A 14048-nucleotide genomic window follows, 5' to 3' on the forward strand; every position below is an offset into this window, starting at 1 on the left:
GAGAGTGACTAAACAACTCCGTACCAATTACTAGTTTACTACGTATAAACCTATTTAAAGATTTCCAAACCAAACAACACAAACTTCCTTCTTTTGATCACACAATTTTATTCTCATTTTTCTCTCTTTTCTCTGCATTTCGCCGGCTATGGAGGATCCTACGATTCCAATTCAACCTCCTCGAAAATCCAAGTAATCATCTCTTATTTTAAAATTTCTGGGTTTTGATTATTTTTCATAAATTTTGTATCTTTTTTCTTGAATTGTCATTTTTCTTTAATTAATTTGATTTTTTTTTTTCTTCTGGGGTTTTGAAGGAAGAGAATGTTTGCTGGGAGTAGTAGTAGCAGTAGTTTGTCGTTTAAAGACCCTGATGTGATTGAAATTCCGCGTCCTTCTACTTGGAAATCGAAGCCTAGAAAGCAAAATTTGGTGAAATTCTTGAACTATTTTGTTGTAAAATTTTGTTAAATTGAATTGAATTATGTGGGTTGATCACTTATTCATCTGATTTTTCTGGGTTTGAGTTGATTGGGCTTGTTTAATTGTATTAGTGTAGAAATTGATACTGTGGTTCGAGTAGGTTTTATAGTAATCATACATTTAGTTCATAGAATTTGATTTATTTTATGGCTTAAGTATTAAGTTAACTTAAGTAACATTAATTGACACATGATTTTGTCATGAATACTATAATTTATACAAGTATCACATTAGGAAATGCATTAACTCTTATATTTGAATCCTTAAGGATTTTGCATAGAAAAATTATTTATTTATGCAATTTTGTTTTGATAATTTTAAGAAGAAATGAGTAGTCTTGAGCTTTAAAATTCAGAAGTTGGAGTTTTAGAATTTTGAGTTGTTGATTATGTTATTGAAATTCCTAATTTTTGGGTACTTGATAGATTTATATATGCACTTGATTAAAGGTTTTGAAATGGTTAAGGTTGAGACATTGGAAAATTAAAGTTAAGTGTATCTCTCTTGGCTTCATTTTGATTATGTCAAGGCACAAGATAACGTTATACTCCGTAGTTTTGTGCAAACAATAGGTTGATGTATCATATATGGAGGTGAGGACTGGATAGTACATGTGTGCATGGTTGGTTGATTTGAAGTAAAAAAAATTTGGCATTTCATTCCTGTGTCTTGTGCTGATGTGATTTGGGTTATATTAATTTTAGGAGCTTACTGCATTGAATCTCTTTGAGCTTTTGGTTTGGGGAATTAGACATTTAAACCCTATTTATTCTTAATGCAAGTTAATGTCTCATAACCACAGCAAAAATTAATTTCCTCTTTCTCTCTCATTTCCTTAGTGCTAGTGAACCATTCATGGCCATTTAGAGTTCACAAGAGGCAATTATGAGTCCATATCATAACTTTTTTGTCTATTTTTTTTGGTTTATCAAAGCAATCCAAATACAATTTTGTTATGTCTACACACTAGAAAAAAACATAGAAAACTTTCAAAAAATATTGTGATGTCACCGACCTTGTTATGACAGTTTGTATACATTCATCAATTTTAAGAGTTTAAGTAACTGGGAGATTGATTTTTGGAATTATGAAATTCACATATGGTAGTTTGAAAGTTTTCCTTGTTTTTGTTTAGAAACATTATTTGTTCCAGGAAAAATATGGTCTTTCAGCTGTGATACTAAACTAAATCAATCAAAGCCTTAATCCCATAAGTGAGGTTGGCTACAAGAACCAAAAGTGATTATTCCGTATTTTCACTCACAAAAATATTTTTCCTCCATCCCTTACGATCAAAACCTCAATCTCATGCAAATCCATGTGCTTTATATCCTTCCTAACTTTTTCCAACCACGTCTTCTTTGGTCTCCCTCTTCCTCGTTTAACTGCTCAATGATCCCACTCTTCCACTTCAACATGATAAGACTGCTGGTTTTTTGTACTGCTGCATTTTATTGCTAACAAGCTGTTGTCTTTGTTATTCAGGTCATATTACTCTAAAGTAATAGTGACTCTTGAACACCCCTGAAATGGATAGTGCTTTAAGTTATTAATAATATCTGTAATCAAAGGTTGCTTATAATGAGCTAATTTTGCAGTTGGCACTCTTGGCAGGAAAATTAAAGCCATTTTATCGTTCCTTGGGTGCATGTTGAAGCTACTATTTATTTATTTATTTATTTATTTATTTGTCATATTATTTTGGGCTCTCTTTTTTATTTTCCTTGTACCTATTGTTTGTATAAAAATGAATTGCTCTCTATGCCTTATGCAAAAGCAATGTGATTTTTCTAGAATATGAATCAGTCACATCTCTGTTTTCTGTATACATCTAGGATATGTGCTGTAGGTTTTTTTAGTTTCCACGTCAATACATTTATACATTTTTCTTGCTTTTATGAGTTTTTGGAAGTGTTGGTGCTATGAGTTGATTTGTTTATTCTTTGCATGAAGATTGTTGGCCATGAGATCATTGTTGTTGATGATGAAGATCCTGCTGATGCTGTAATCATTGGTGAGAAAGCTGCCTCTAATGGTAAAGGAAAGGTAAAATTGTTTCTAGGCTAGTAATTCACATAGTCAATCTTTTCTTCATTAGGGTTTGTTATTTTTTTTGTTTTATTTTTTTTTCCTTTTATTTTATTATAATCTATATTTATTTTTGGTTCAAGGTGGAATTTTGAATTTATTTATTTATTTATTTTCATTGTACAATCTACAGAAACCTATGCTTACTGGACATGAAGTGATCACCCTCGAGGATGAGTTTGATGGATTTGATTTTGGAGATGTATCCTATGATGATCAGTATGCTATGCTGCAATCTCATGTTGATAGTGTAGACATTCCATCTAGAACAGAGGCATTTGCCCATTTGAAGCCAGCTTCAGCCGCAATTGAGAAACATGCAAAACCTGCGAGCAATTCTTCTTTATATGGCTCACACCCTTACTCTAAATTTAAATATAGTGGTTCCAAGGTGGATCACTTCAGTTCAACAAGCTCCCATAAATATCACCAAATTAATGACTATTTGTCTGTGTATCCTCCTCATAAATTAAAGCATTCTTTCTCCACTCTTCCAACTTCTCAGAAGCATGCCCAAACTAGTGGCAATGTTCTACCAGTGCCTCCATATTTGTTACCTGTGAATTCAGCTACTTTGAATTTTCCGCATATGCCCTACTCTTATGGAAGTGCATATGCCCAACCGTCACAACATTCCATCCATGGAATTCAAGATCCTATTTTAACTAGTAGTAGCTTTACTAGTGCATTTACTAACAACAATTCAGGGCTCGAGGGAATATGTGCAGACATATCACCACCCTCTTCTGATGGGCAAGGCAATTCTAGTGAAAATTCTATTTTGAAGAAGCTGGAACAGTTTAAGAAATTTGACACGCTAGAGGATCACGTAGGTCATTTTTATGAAAATAAAAATGTTTCTTTGAAATCGGTGAGGTTATGGATACTTGTGCTTGTATTTCTGTCCTTAGCAATAACCTTATAGAGCAGCTAATGATTTATATTGTTGTTGTTTTTTTTCCTAATTCTGAATAGTCCAAAAGCTGGGTAAATAAAATTGCGGATGAGTGGAGGATGCTGGAAAAGGATTTGCCAGGTTCATTTTGACTTTGCACTTGTGTTAAATTATGTCAGTTATCAATATATTAGGCATTTCGATCATGTTTGAAATTGCCACCAAATCCTGAAAAAAAGTTCAGACCAATTCTATTAATACCATGCAGGGGCAACTTATTAATAGTTTAATACCTTTGTCTTGTCTTGAATTTACATTATTTGCTGATCGCCTATTTTCTTATCTTCTGCAGATACAATATTTGTTAGGGTTTATGAGGCTAGGATGGATCTATTAAGGGCTGTCATTGTGGGAGCAGATGGTACACCCTATCATGATGGTCTCTTCTTCTTTGATGTTAATTTCTCTGCCACCTATCCAAACAAGCCACCAGTATGTACCTGATTATGGATATATTGTCAGTTCCTTATTTTGCTAAATGTATCTAACAATGTGGAATTTTATTGTCCAGCATGTAAATTATCATGCACATGGTCTTCGAATGAACCCTAATCTATATAATTGTGGCAAAGTATGCTTAAGTCTTCTGGGAACTTGGAGTGGTTCAAGAGATGAGAATTGGCGACCTAACAAATCAAATATGCTACAAGTCCTTGTCTCAATACAAGGGCTTATCTTAAATGAAGAACCGTATTATAATGAGCCTGGTTATGCACATTCCAAAAGTACCTCTTATGGCATCAAAAGTTCCAAGAATTACAGTGAAAATGTATTCCTTCTATCGCTGAAGACGATGCTTTACACATTAAGGAACCCACCAAAGGTAAAGTTGTGGCTATAGTATAGCTTATGTTCTTTTTTCAGGGAAGAAATTCTAGTGATGTTGGTAGTAGATTAGTTATCCCTTTCTTTATAATTTTTGTAAAGTTTAGGGTATGAACTAGTGTTATGCTGTTATCTTCCTATTATTTCAGGCTTATAAGTAATCTCGATGTAGTTGATCTTTTGTAGCATTGCACATTGCAAGGCACTTATCAAGATGGCATCTCGTGGAAATGTTTCATTAATGCTTACTTTGAATTATGAAATGGCTTTGATATTAGTTGATAGTGTATTACTGTCCATAATATGAGCAAGTTTGTTATTTTAAACAGGTGGATTTTCTGATATGAGATTGAAAAATAACGTATATGTATGTGGATTTACGTAGTTGTTTCATTTACTTGGAACAGACTGAACTTTACCATAAATTTCACCTTCAATGTTAATTATAATGGTAGATTCTATAATTCAGCTGAGATTGTGATTGAACTCCATGATGGTTATTGTGGACTTTGTATGTTTTGTAACAAGGCTTTAGTTTTCAAAAATTTAATATAGCCCCTTTGTTTTGGCTGCAGTATTTTGAGGACTTAGTTTATGGGCATTTCTACCAGCGTGCTCATGATATACTGGCAGCTTGTAGAGCGTACCTGGATGGTGTTGAAGTTGGGAGTTTTGTCAAAGGTAAAACCCAAACTACCCAGGGGAAGAAAAAGACTTGCTCTCAATCGATCAAGATGAGTTTGCCAGGCTACATCAAATCACTCGTGGAGGCTTTTACCAAGATTGGTGTCAAGGGATGTGAGAAATATTTAGTACCTATGGACAAATGCACTAAGAGATAACCGACCAGATGTAGCCAGTTGACTCCCCTCTGGATGTGCAAAAGTTGACACTCGGAACATTTCTATGGGAGCAGAGCTGCAATTCTGGCAACCCTTATATTTGGAAATTGGAAGGCGGGATCAGGGAAGCTCGGTATATATTCTCACTAATGCTGATTGGTTTTACCTTTTTGTCACTGTATATAGGCGTAGTTGATGTTGGGAATAGCTTTAGATCAGAATATGGCTTTTAGAGTACAGCTTATTAATTAACATGCTTCTTTTGGCCAGAACTTAGTTATCAACTATTTTAGTCAGTTAGCTGCTCTCTAACACTGAAAAGATTAAGCAGAGGAATTAGAGAATCAGAGATGTTATTTTGTGTAGAATTTCCTTTTCTATGCTATTGGTTTGGTGTTCAGTGACATCTAGTTTCTTGCAGTATAAGAGATTAAGAGTCCTAGGGATCTTTGGAGCTGGAAAGTAAGTTATTCTGCGTCTTTGAGAGTCGAAATCTGAAACAAGCTGATTTCAATTGCTGAATTGTCAATATTTCTAGTGATAAAATCTGATTTTAATCTGATCTGTATTTCATGCTTGTGTCTCTTCTCTAGAATATGAATGTAGCTAATCTTAGGAAGATTGGCGGTGAATATAATCCCAAATTTTTCTCTAATAATGCTCCAAATTTAATCCCAGTTTGTTAATTCCAAAATTTTCGACTTCTTTATAATAATTTTGGATAAACTTGATTTTTTTGACTCATGAACTTGATATCATCCATACTTCAGGAATCACGTTCTCATAATCATCTCAAGCGGTCATTGTATTACCACTTTAGCGGAGATTGATTTATTATACGAGTAATAAAAACCCGTTCAAAACTTGGAAAAGGGAAATGTACTTATCTATTGTATGTACACATCTGATAGCAAAAGTATAGCTCTATTGTTTTTCCTAATACTGTTAAAACCGAAAAATATGCCTTGAATGTGGATGAGGAGAGGAGAGGCAGCTGCCAAGAACACAGCTGGTGGAGTGGTCGTGGAGCGTTCGGAATGAGAATTGGCTATTCGACCATCTGGAGGGTGCCTGCTGCTTGGTAGGTGCCTGCTGCTTGGTGGGGCAAGATGAATTTCGGTGCTAAAGTGGTGGTAGAAGTTAGCTTGGGTGTGGGTACAACAGTGGCAGTGGGGTGGTGTCTTGTGCTACTGTCCAATTTCAGGAGCTGTGAGGGCCAAGAGTGATGGAAGCCAAGGCGGGTTTTCGAGGTTGAAGATGGCACTGGAGCTGGACTTGATCAGTTAGTGGTTAAGACTTATGGGTATAGATACATTGCCCTTTGCCATATGAACACTTCTAGTCTTATCTGGCTTATTCCTTTCTCTTCTTGCACACAATTGAGATATGAACTCGTTAATAGCACATTTCCCCTTTTGACTATTATAGCTTATCTCAAGTTGATTACGATTTTACATGAAGATCACATTTTCTTTTATACAAAATTGGGATAAACATAGAAAATGACCCATTTGTGGATTTCTTTTATACGAAACTTTCTTTCTTTCTTTTTTTAACCCCATCCATATCCATTCATCTTTTATACCTCTTGATTTTTTAAATGTGTTTCGGTTTTTGACTTTTTAATTTTGAGATGAGATTATTACTCTATAAATAAGAAGAGCTTATAAAAACGGAAGGAATAGTATCTCTTTAATTCGTACTATTTGACTAAAGTTAATCCCAAAATTAAAGTTTATCACAATATTGAAATCATATTCTCCATATTAAATAGAGAAAAAAAAAAAAAAAAAAAAAACTATGCCAAAAAAAAAAAAAAAAAAAAATGAAATTTGTATTCACAAAATTTATGCTTGTATTGTATTTGGAAGAACAACTTGAAAAATATTCCTACAAACAGGGCAACTCTGCCTTTTCTTGAACCATTCATCTATACAATCAGAATGAAATACATGACAACATCCAGGAAGAACCTTACACATCTCATCATCTTCATAACCTTCTTTTAAACAAATCGAACACCCGCTTCCTCGATTCGACACGCGATCCTTAGCCACTTCTATGAACTTCATAGCCGGTATGAGATCAACTAGTCTCAAACCCTTCGTTTCTTGTTGGTTTTTGTTGCTATCATTATCGTGTTCATGTAACAAGGCCACGTTCAAATTATGATCATTTTCGAATCGATATTGAAGATGATCTAATGCTTCAATATCCGTGTTTTCGATACGAGGCTTGCAAAGATGGATCAACAATGTGGTAGCAAATAAGAAGATGTTTAGAAGCAAGCCAATTCCTGCAACATAATAGAACTCACCATTATCTGAACTACCCATTTTTTATAAATTTGTATTTTTTTTTTTTGGATGATGAAATTTAAATCTTTTTCTAGAAAATGAGTTGGAGTTAATTTGTACAACTAATATTGATGATGAAGGGGATAAAGTTAAACATACATTATATTAAAGTGTAACAATAATTGCTCTAATTCTAATAATATAAAAACAAAAATAATTTAAACAATCATGCATTTAGATGACGAGTATAGGAAGTTTGAGTGTGTCAACTGTAAGTCTATTATTGTGGCCATTGTGGGATTTGTTTCTTCTTCGAGAGAGATTTAGGGGCCGTTTGGTTCGCTCAAGGGAATCGGAATGGAATGAAGAAAGGTAATTAAAGAGAATGGAATGAAACCCATTCTTTTTAACATGTTGTTTGTTTTAAAAAAAAACACTCAACAATCACACCACCACAACACAACCGCAACACCTCCAATTTCAACACAACCGCAACCCACAGCCTAGCCACCGCCCCTCCCGCCGTCGTCGCCCCTGCTAGATGTTCGCCGCTCCTCCCGTCCTCGAAAAACCACCCCTCCCAATCTCCCATCACGCAAAACCCCTAAAAAACCCTCCCTCTCCCCTCAAAACCATCGGCCGCCGTTACCCCCACCCTCGAAACCCTAGCTTCTAGGTTTTCGAGGGTGGGGGTAACGACGGCCGACGATTTTGAGGGGAGAGGGAGGGTTTTTGCGTGATGGGAGATTGGGAGGGGGTGGTTTTTCTAGAACGAGAGGGGCGGCGAGGGTCAAGGCAAGGGAGGGGTGGAGAAGGAACGACGATGTCCGGCGACCATGGGGGGAGGAGCGACGATCTACGTGCGACCAAAGGCAGCGACTGATGAGGATCGCCGTCGAGGGAGATCGATCATTCGGCGGCGACGTGGCGACGGTGGAGCAGCGATGAATAGGGAGAGGCAGCAAGGTGGCTGGACGGTGGTGTAGGGCAGCAAGGTGGTGGTTGGTGTGAGGTTGGTGGTGTAGTGGTGATGAGGGGAATGGGAATGCAAAAGGGGAGGGGGGTGGGGAATGGGTGTAGAGGGAAAATGGGTGAACCCAAAAATAAAAGGGGTAAAGGGAATGGGGAAATGTGGCAAACAAACAATAACAAAGGGAATGAAACCCTCTCATTCCCATTCCCTTGTTTATTACCCCCAACCAAACGCCCCCTTAAGTTTACTAAGATTAATTACTACTATAAATGAAATAATCATAATTGTATTGTAATCAAAAGTATTACTCCGTATTTTTTATGTTAATGTCATTTTTTTTTTAATAAGTATCAAATGCGTTAAAAAAAAGGTACCTATGTGTGTTTCGAACCTAATTAAATACATCTTTCGCCTTCCCATTTAATATCATAATCAAGCTTTATTAATTTCCGATTTAAAGAAAAAAAACTTCTTCCATCACAAAGAAAAAAAACTTCTTCCATCACATAGTTAAATTTTTTTTTTTAATGTTACTTACATATCCTAATTCGACCATTTTTTTCTATACTTCTTTCGCCTTCCCATTTGAATATCATAATCAAGCTTTATTAATTTCCGATTTTTTTTAACATAACTAGAAGAAATATATATATTAAAAGGCTACAGCCTTAGTATTTACAATAAGCATCCCATAATAATTACAATGATGATCTTTGTAGCAGCAAAAAATGCCTATGCAATAGGCTTTAAATACATCCGAGATTAAGCTCCTATAATGAGCTATATATACAGCAGTACACAACACCAAGGCTACAAGCCACCAAAAAACTACACTAACAGTTATAATTAGCCATAAAACCAACCCAAACCAAAAGCTGTAGACATCCAAAACTGAGAACAGAGAACCTACATGATTACTGAGCACCTGTTGCTGCTGCAACACGCTCCCTTTCAACTTCATACAGATCAGAAACGCAGTCAGGTACAAGGTAGTGAGTTTTATACCTAACTGCCATTTCTCTTCCAAAGATAGCAAGTCTATGAGCTAACTCATTAGCCTCTCTTGGGATATGAGTCACCACAACCACCTCAAACTTGGAAAGAACAGTAGCAACATCACAAATCGCAGCAGCTAACTCGTGGTGTGGATTCGGACCAGTAGTCATGAGCATATCTCTAAGAACCTTAGCATCAGTTTCAACAATCACCCTCTTAACCATTAGATCCTCAGCAATCGAAAGACCATCATTCAAGGCATACAACTCAGTGAGAAGGGGAGAAATAACATCATATTTGCAGGAGAAACCCACATACCAAGAGCCATTCGACCTCCTGATAACACCTCCTCCAGAAGAAACAGCTGAATTTAACCAAGCACCATTTGTATTAATTTTGAAATAACCATCCCTAGGAGCTTCCCAACCTGTAGCTGATGAACCTGATCCATTGCTTTTCCTTTTGTTATTCATCTGTAATAGAGATACAGTGATCTTATAATCAAAGAAAAATTTGGTAAAAAGAGAAATTGGGCCAACTTGTTTATTTTCAAAAATTGTATTGTTTCTATGTAACCATAAGTGCCACAGAGCAGTACCAAAAATTAGTTTCCATTTCCTATCCAAACCTAGATTATAATTAAACCAAGTTCTCCAAGACGAATTTTTAAAAATATTAAAATCAAAATTTTTTGGAAGATAAACTTTTTCAAAGATATCATTCCATAAGATAGAAGATGCAAAACAATCTCTAAAGATATGTATATGAGATTCCGAGAAAAGATTACATCTTGAACATATAGGTGAAATAAGATGCATATAACTTGCCAAAGTTTCAGCTACTGGAAGAATCGAATGGGCACAGTTCCACAAAAACATTCTATATTTAAAAGGAATTTGAACCTTCCATAAACTCTTCCATGAATTTAAACTAGAAGAAATTAAACACTTCCCTTTTAAAAGATGATGATAAGCTGATCTAACATTGAAGATACCATCCTTGCTCAAATCCCATGTAATGAAGTCCTCTAGATTAGCAAACCTTGATAAAGGAGTAGCCTTGATCATATTGAGAATATGCTGGGGAAGAAGGTGTTCTATATCATTCAAGAACCATGATTTATTCCTAATTATGTCAGAAACCTTCCAATTGAGCATATGAGTAGGGATATCACTAATAATGCTGTCTTTCAAGGGAGCAGTACCTAACCAATGATGATGCCAAAGGGATGTAGAAGTCCCATTACCAATCCCCACTCTTAAACCGGAAGCAAGTAATTCCCTCCCCTTCAAAATATCCTTCCAAATCTGAGAATTAGAAGGACTAACATGACAATCAAACAAACATGATTTCTTAAGATACTTTTCATTGAAAATTCTGACCCAAAGTTTCTCAGGTTTTGTGAGCATAGTCCAACCTAATTTAGCCATAAAGGCTATATTCCATAATTTTAATCTCCTCACTCCTAATCCCCCTATTTCCATAGGCTTAGTGACATGATTCCAAGCTATTCTTGTAGAATATCTAGTTTTATCAACCTTATTCCACAAAATTTTTTTACAATTCCTTTCAATATCATCACAAATAGCCATCGGAAGGATACTAGTTTGCATTAAATAAACAGGATAAGAAGAGAGAACAGACTTAACTAAGGTACATCTCCCTGCCATGTTCAATAATCTAGACTGCCATCCTTTAATCTGATTAAAAGATTTATCAAGCAAGCCAAAATAATCACTCTTTTTTAATTTGTTAGGGTGAATTTCAACTCCTAAATATTTTCCAAAGGAAGTAGTGGAGGTGAAATTAAACTCAGTGATCAAATCTTTTCTTATATTGTGATTCATTTTCTTTGGAAAGATTACAATAGATTTATTTTGATTAACTCTTAATCCAGAAATATCACCAAAATCCTGCAATACTTTCATAATTAGTTGAATATTACATTTCGAAGCCTGTCCAAATAGGAAAACATCATCTGCATAAAAAATATGAGACAAAGAAATTGAATTTGTTACCCTCAAAGGCTTCCAAAGTTTCTGATTAACTTTACTCTCTATCATCAAAGAAAGCCTCTCAAGGCATAAAACAAAAATATAAGAAGACATGGGATCACCTTGTCTAATTCCTCTCGAAGGAGAAAACTCACTAGTTATTTCTCCATTCCAAAGGACAGAAATTTGGGGAGAAGTGATGCAATACATAATCAAGTTAACAAAATTCATTGGAAAATTAAAACCAATTAGGGTTTCCTCAATGAAATTCCATTCCAAGCTATCATAAGCCTTTGTTAAATCAAGCTTAAGAGCCATTATGTTTTTCCCAATTCTAGCCTTATGAAAAATGTGAGATATTTCTTTAATAATGATAACATTGTCCTCAATTCCTCTACCTTGAATGAAACTAGATTGCAAGGGACTAATCAAACTATCCAAAAATGATCTAAGTTTACAAGAAATTAACTTAGTGATCAACTTATAAACTGTATTACACAACCCTATTGGTCTGAATTGAGTCAAATTAATCGGATTATCAACCTTAGGAATTAGAGAGATATAAGACTTGTTGATATCCAGATTAAAAGAGCCGTTAGCAAAACTATCAGTACATAATTTAGGAAGAATATGACTAAAAGCTAGCATCCCAATTCGCTTGAAAAAATCTTGGCTGAAGACCATCAGGACCTGGACATTTCATAGGTTCCATGCTAAACAAACAATTTTTAACCTCAACCATACTTGGAATGTAATTAGATAGAAACCTATTATCATCAACAGATAAATGATTAGAGGGATAAAAAGATCCAGAGCCACCCCTATTCCTAATTTTGGATTGAAAAATATTTTTATAAAAGTCAGTAGCCATATTTTTTAATATCGAATCATCAGTGATCCAATTATCATTCGAATCTTTAAGACACAAAATCTTTCCTCTACTTTTTTAAATTTTGGCCAAAATATGGAAGTATTTAGTATTTAAATCACCATGCTTTCGCCAATTAATCCCTGCTTTTTGAGCCCATATAATTCTTTCTTTGTCATATATATCTTTTAATTCCTTTAATAAATCTTTTTCCAAATTCATCAAGAATACCGAATTCTTAGAAATTAATTTAATAAATCTATTAATTTCCGATTTAAAGAAATTAACTTCTTCCAAGTTCCATCACATAACTTATTATATATATTTTTTTAACGTTATTTACATATTCTAATTTGACCATTTTTTATGGGGAGTATTAAATACAGGACAATTTTACCTAAATAAAGAATAAGTTATTTTTTTTAAAAAAAATATATTCCAATTTTGTCCTTGTTTTAACTTAATCCTTTACACTTTTTTTTAAATGATTAAAATTAAATCTTGTACACTCCTAACTATATAATCATCTCAACTGTTTAATTTACAACCATATTCTAACGTATTCAATCTTGTATCTTATTTAATACAGAGTATTCAATACTATACAAATTCCTAGACAATAATGAAGTGCACTAAGACATTTTTTTGAGGTATGAAAATTATGTGCTGTAATAGATGAATAATCAAACAACATAAAATTTCCATCTTATACGGCTAAGATTTTTGAAGGTCTCTAGCATCCCCCTTATACAATTTTCGGGGGTCTCAAGTACCCCCCGGCTATGATTTCCGGGGGTCTTCAATACTCCCCGGCTAAGATTTCCGGGGGTCTTCAGTACCCCCCGGCTAAGATTTCTGGGGGTCTCTAGTACCCCCAAAAAACAAAGTCGGGGTACTTATAATGAAAAGTAATAACAATTCAACAAAAAAATTAAACAAAAAAAACCTAAGACCGGATGGTTTATTATGAGCGGTGAACGACTTCTTCGTCTCTAGGGCTCAAATTGAAGAATTTTAAGGGAAATGGTGGAATGAAATGAATTGCAAAAAAAAAAAAAAAAAAAAAAAAAATGGTGACTGAAATTGTGAATGAAATGAAACAAATTGGCAAGTATAATGAATTGCAAAATAAAAAATGTAAAAACAAAAGTCCTGGTGAAATGGCAAATCAGTTTTTTCATTTTGGAAAAGGGTATTTCAATCATTTTATTATTTTCATATCATTAATTAATTTCTGCATTTAGGTTATTTTGTACTGCATTTAGTACTTGCGTTTTTTTATTTAATATCCACCTTCAAATCCACCATCTCATCATCAAAATCACTTCTAACCCCATTTAAACCAAAGTATATGTTCTACGTAAGCTTGTCACTTCATTCAACAAAATAAATTATGCTTTGAGAGGTAGATTCGAAATCATAACCTTCAACACATAAAGGTCATACATTTATATTATTACATCTCAACCTTCATTAACATTTTAAATTTCACATAACATTATGTATTCCTTTCACTTATTAAGAAAATTAGAGGTAATATAATTTATTCATTTTTCACATAGAAAATAAATCCATATGTGCTAAAAAAAAAAAAGGTTAACCGTCGAAGCAACACCCAAACCACACACTAGCAATACAAGCATTCGAACATAATTATCAAATTAAATAACGACAAACATTAAATTAAAGAAGTACAAACTAGTAACTCGAGGCATTACATAGGCCGC

General features: G+C 34.4%; 1 protein-coding gene across 1 annotated transcript; it reads left to right on the plus strand.

Moving 5' to 3' along the window:
* Positions 1-97: 97 nt before the first annotated feature.
* Positions 98-5593, plus strand: LOC145629275 (putative ubiquitin-conjugating enzyme E2 26). The gene is made up of 8 exons (XM_081681821.1): positions 98-192; positions 318-432; positions 2437-2529; positions 2705-3442; positions 3547-3607; positions 3819-3958; positions 4038-4349; positions 4927-5593. The coding sequence occupies exons 1-8, from the start codon at positions 149-151 to the stop codon at positions 5191-5193; spliced, it is 1770 nt and encodes a 589-aa protein (XP_081537947.1). The 5' UTR covers positions 98-148; the 3' UTR covers positions 5194-5593.
* The last annotated feature ends 8455 nt before the right edge of the window (positions 5594-14048 follow it).

This window comes from Chenopodium album, chromosome 4 (assembly GCF_948465745.1).
Source record: "Chenopodium album chromosome 4, dcCheAlbu1.1, whole genome shotgun sequence".
Lineage (NCBI taxonomy): Eukaryota > Viridiplantae > Streptophyta > Magnoliopsida > Caryophyllales > Amaranthaceae > Chenopodium > Chenopodium album.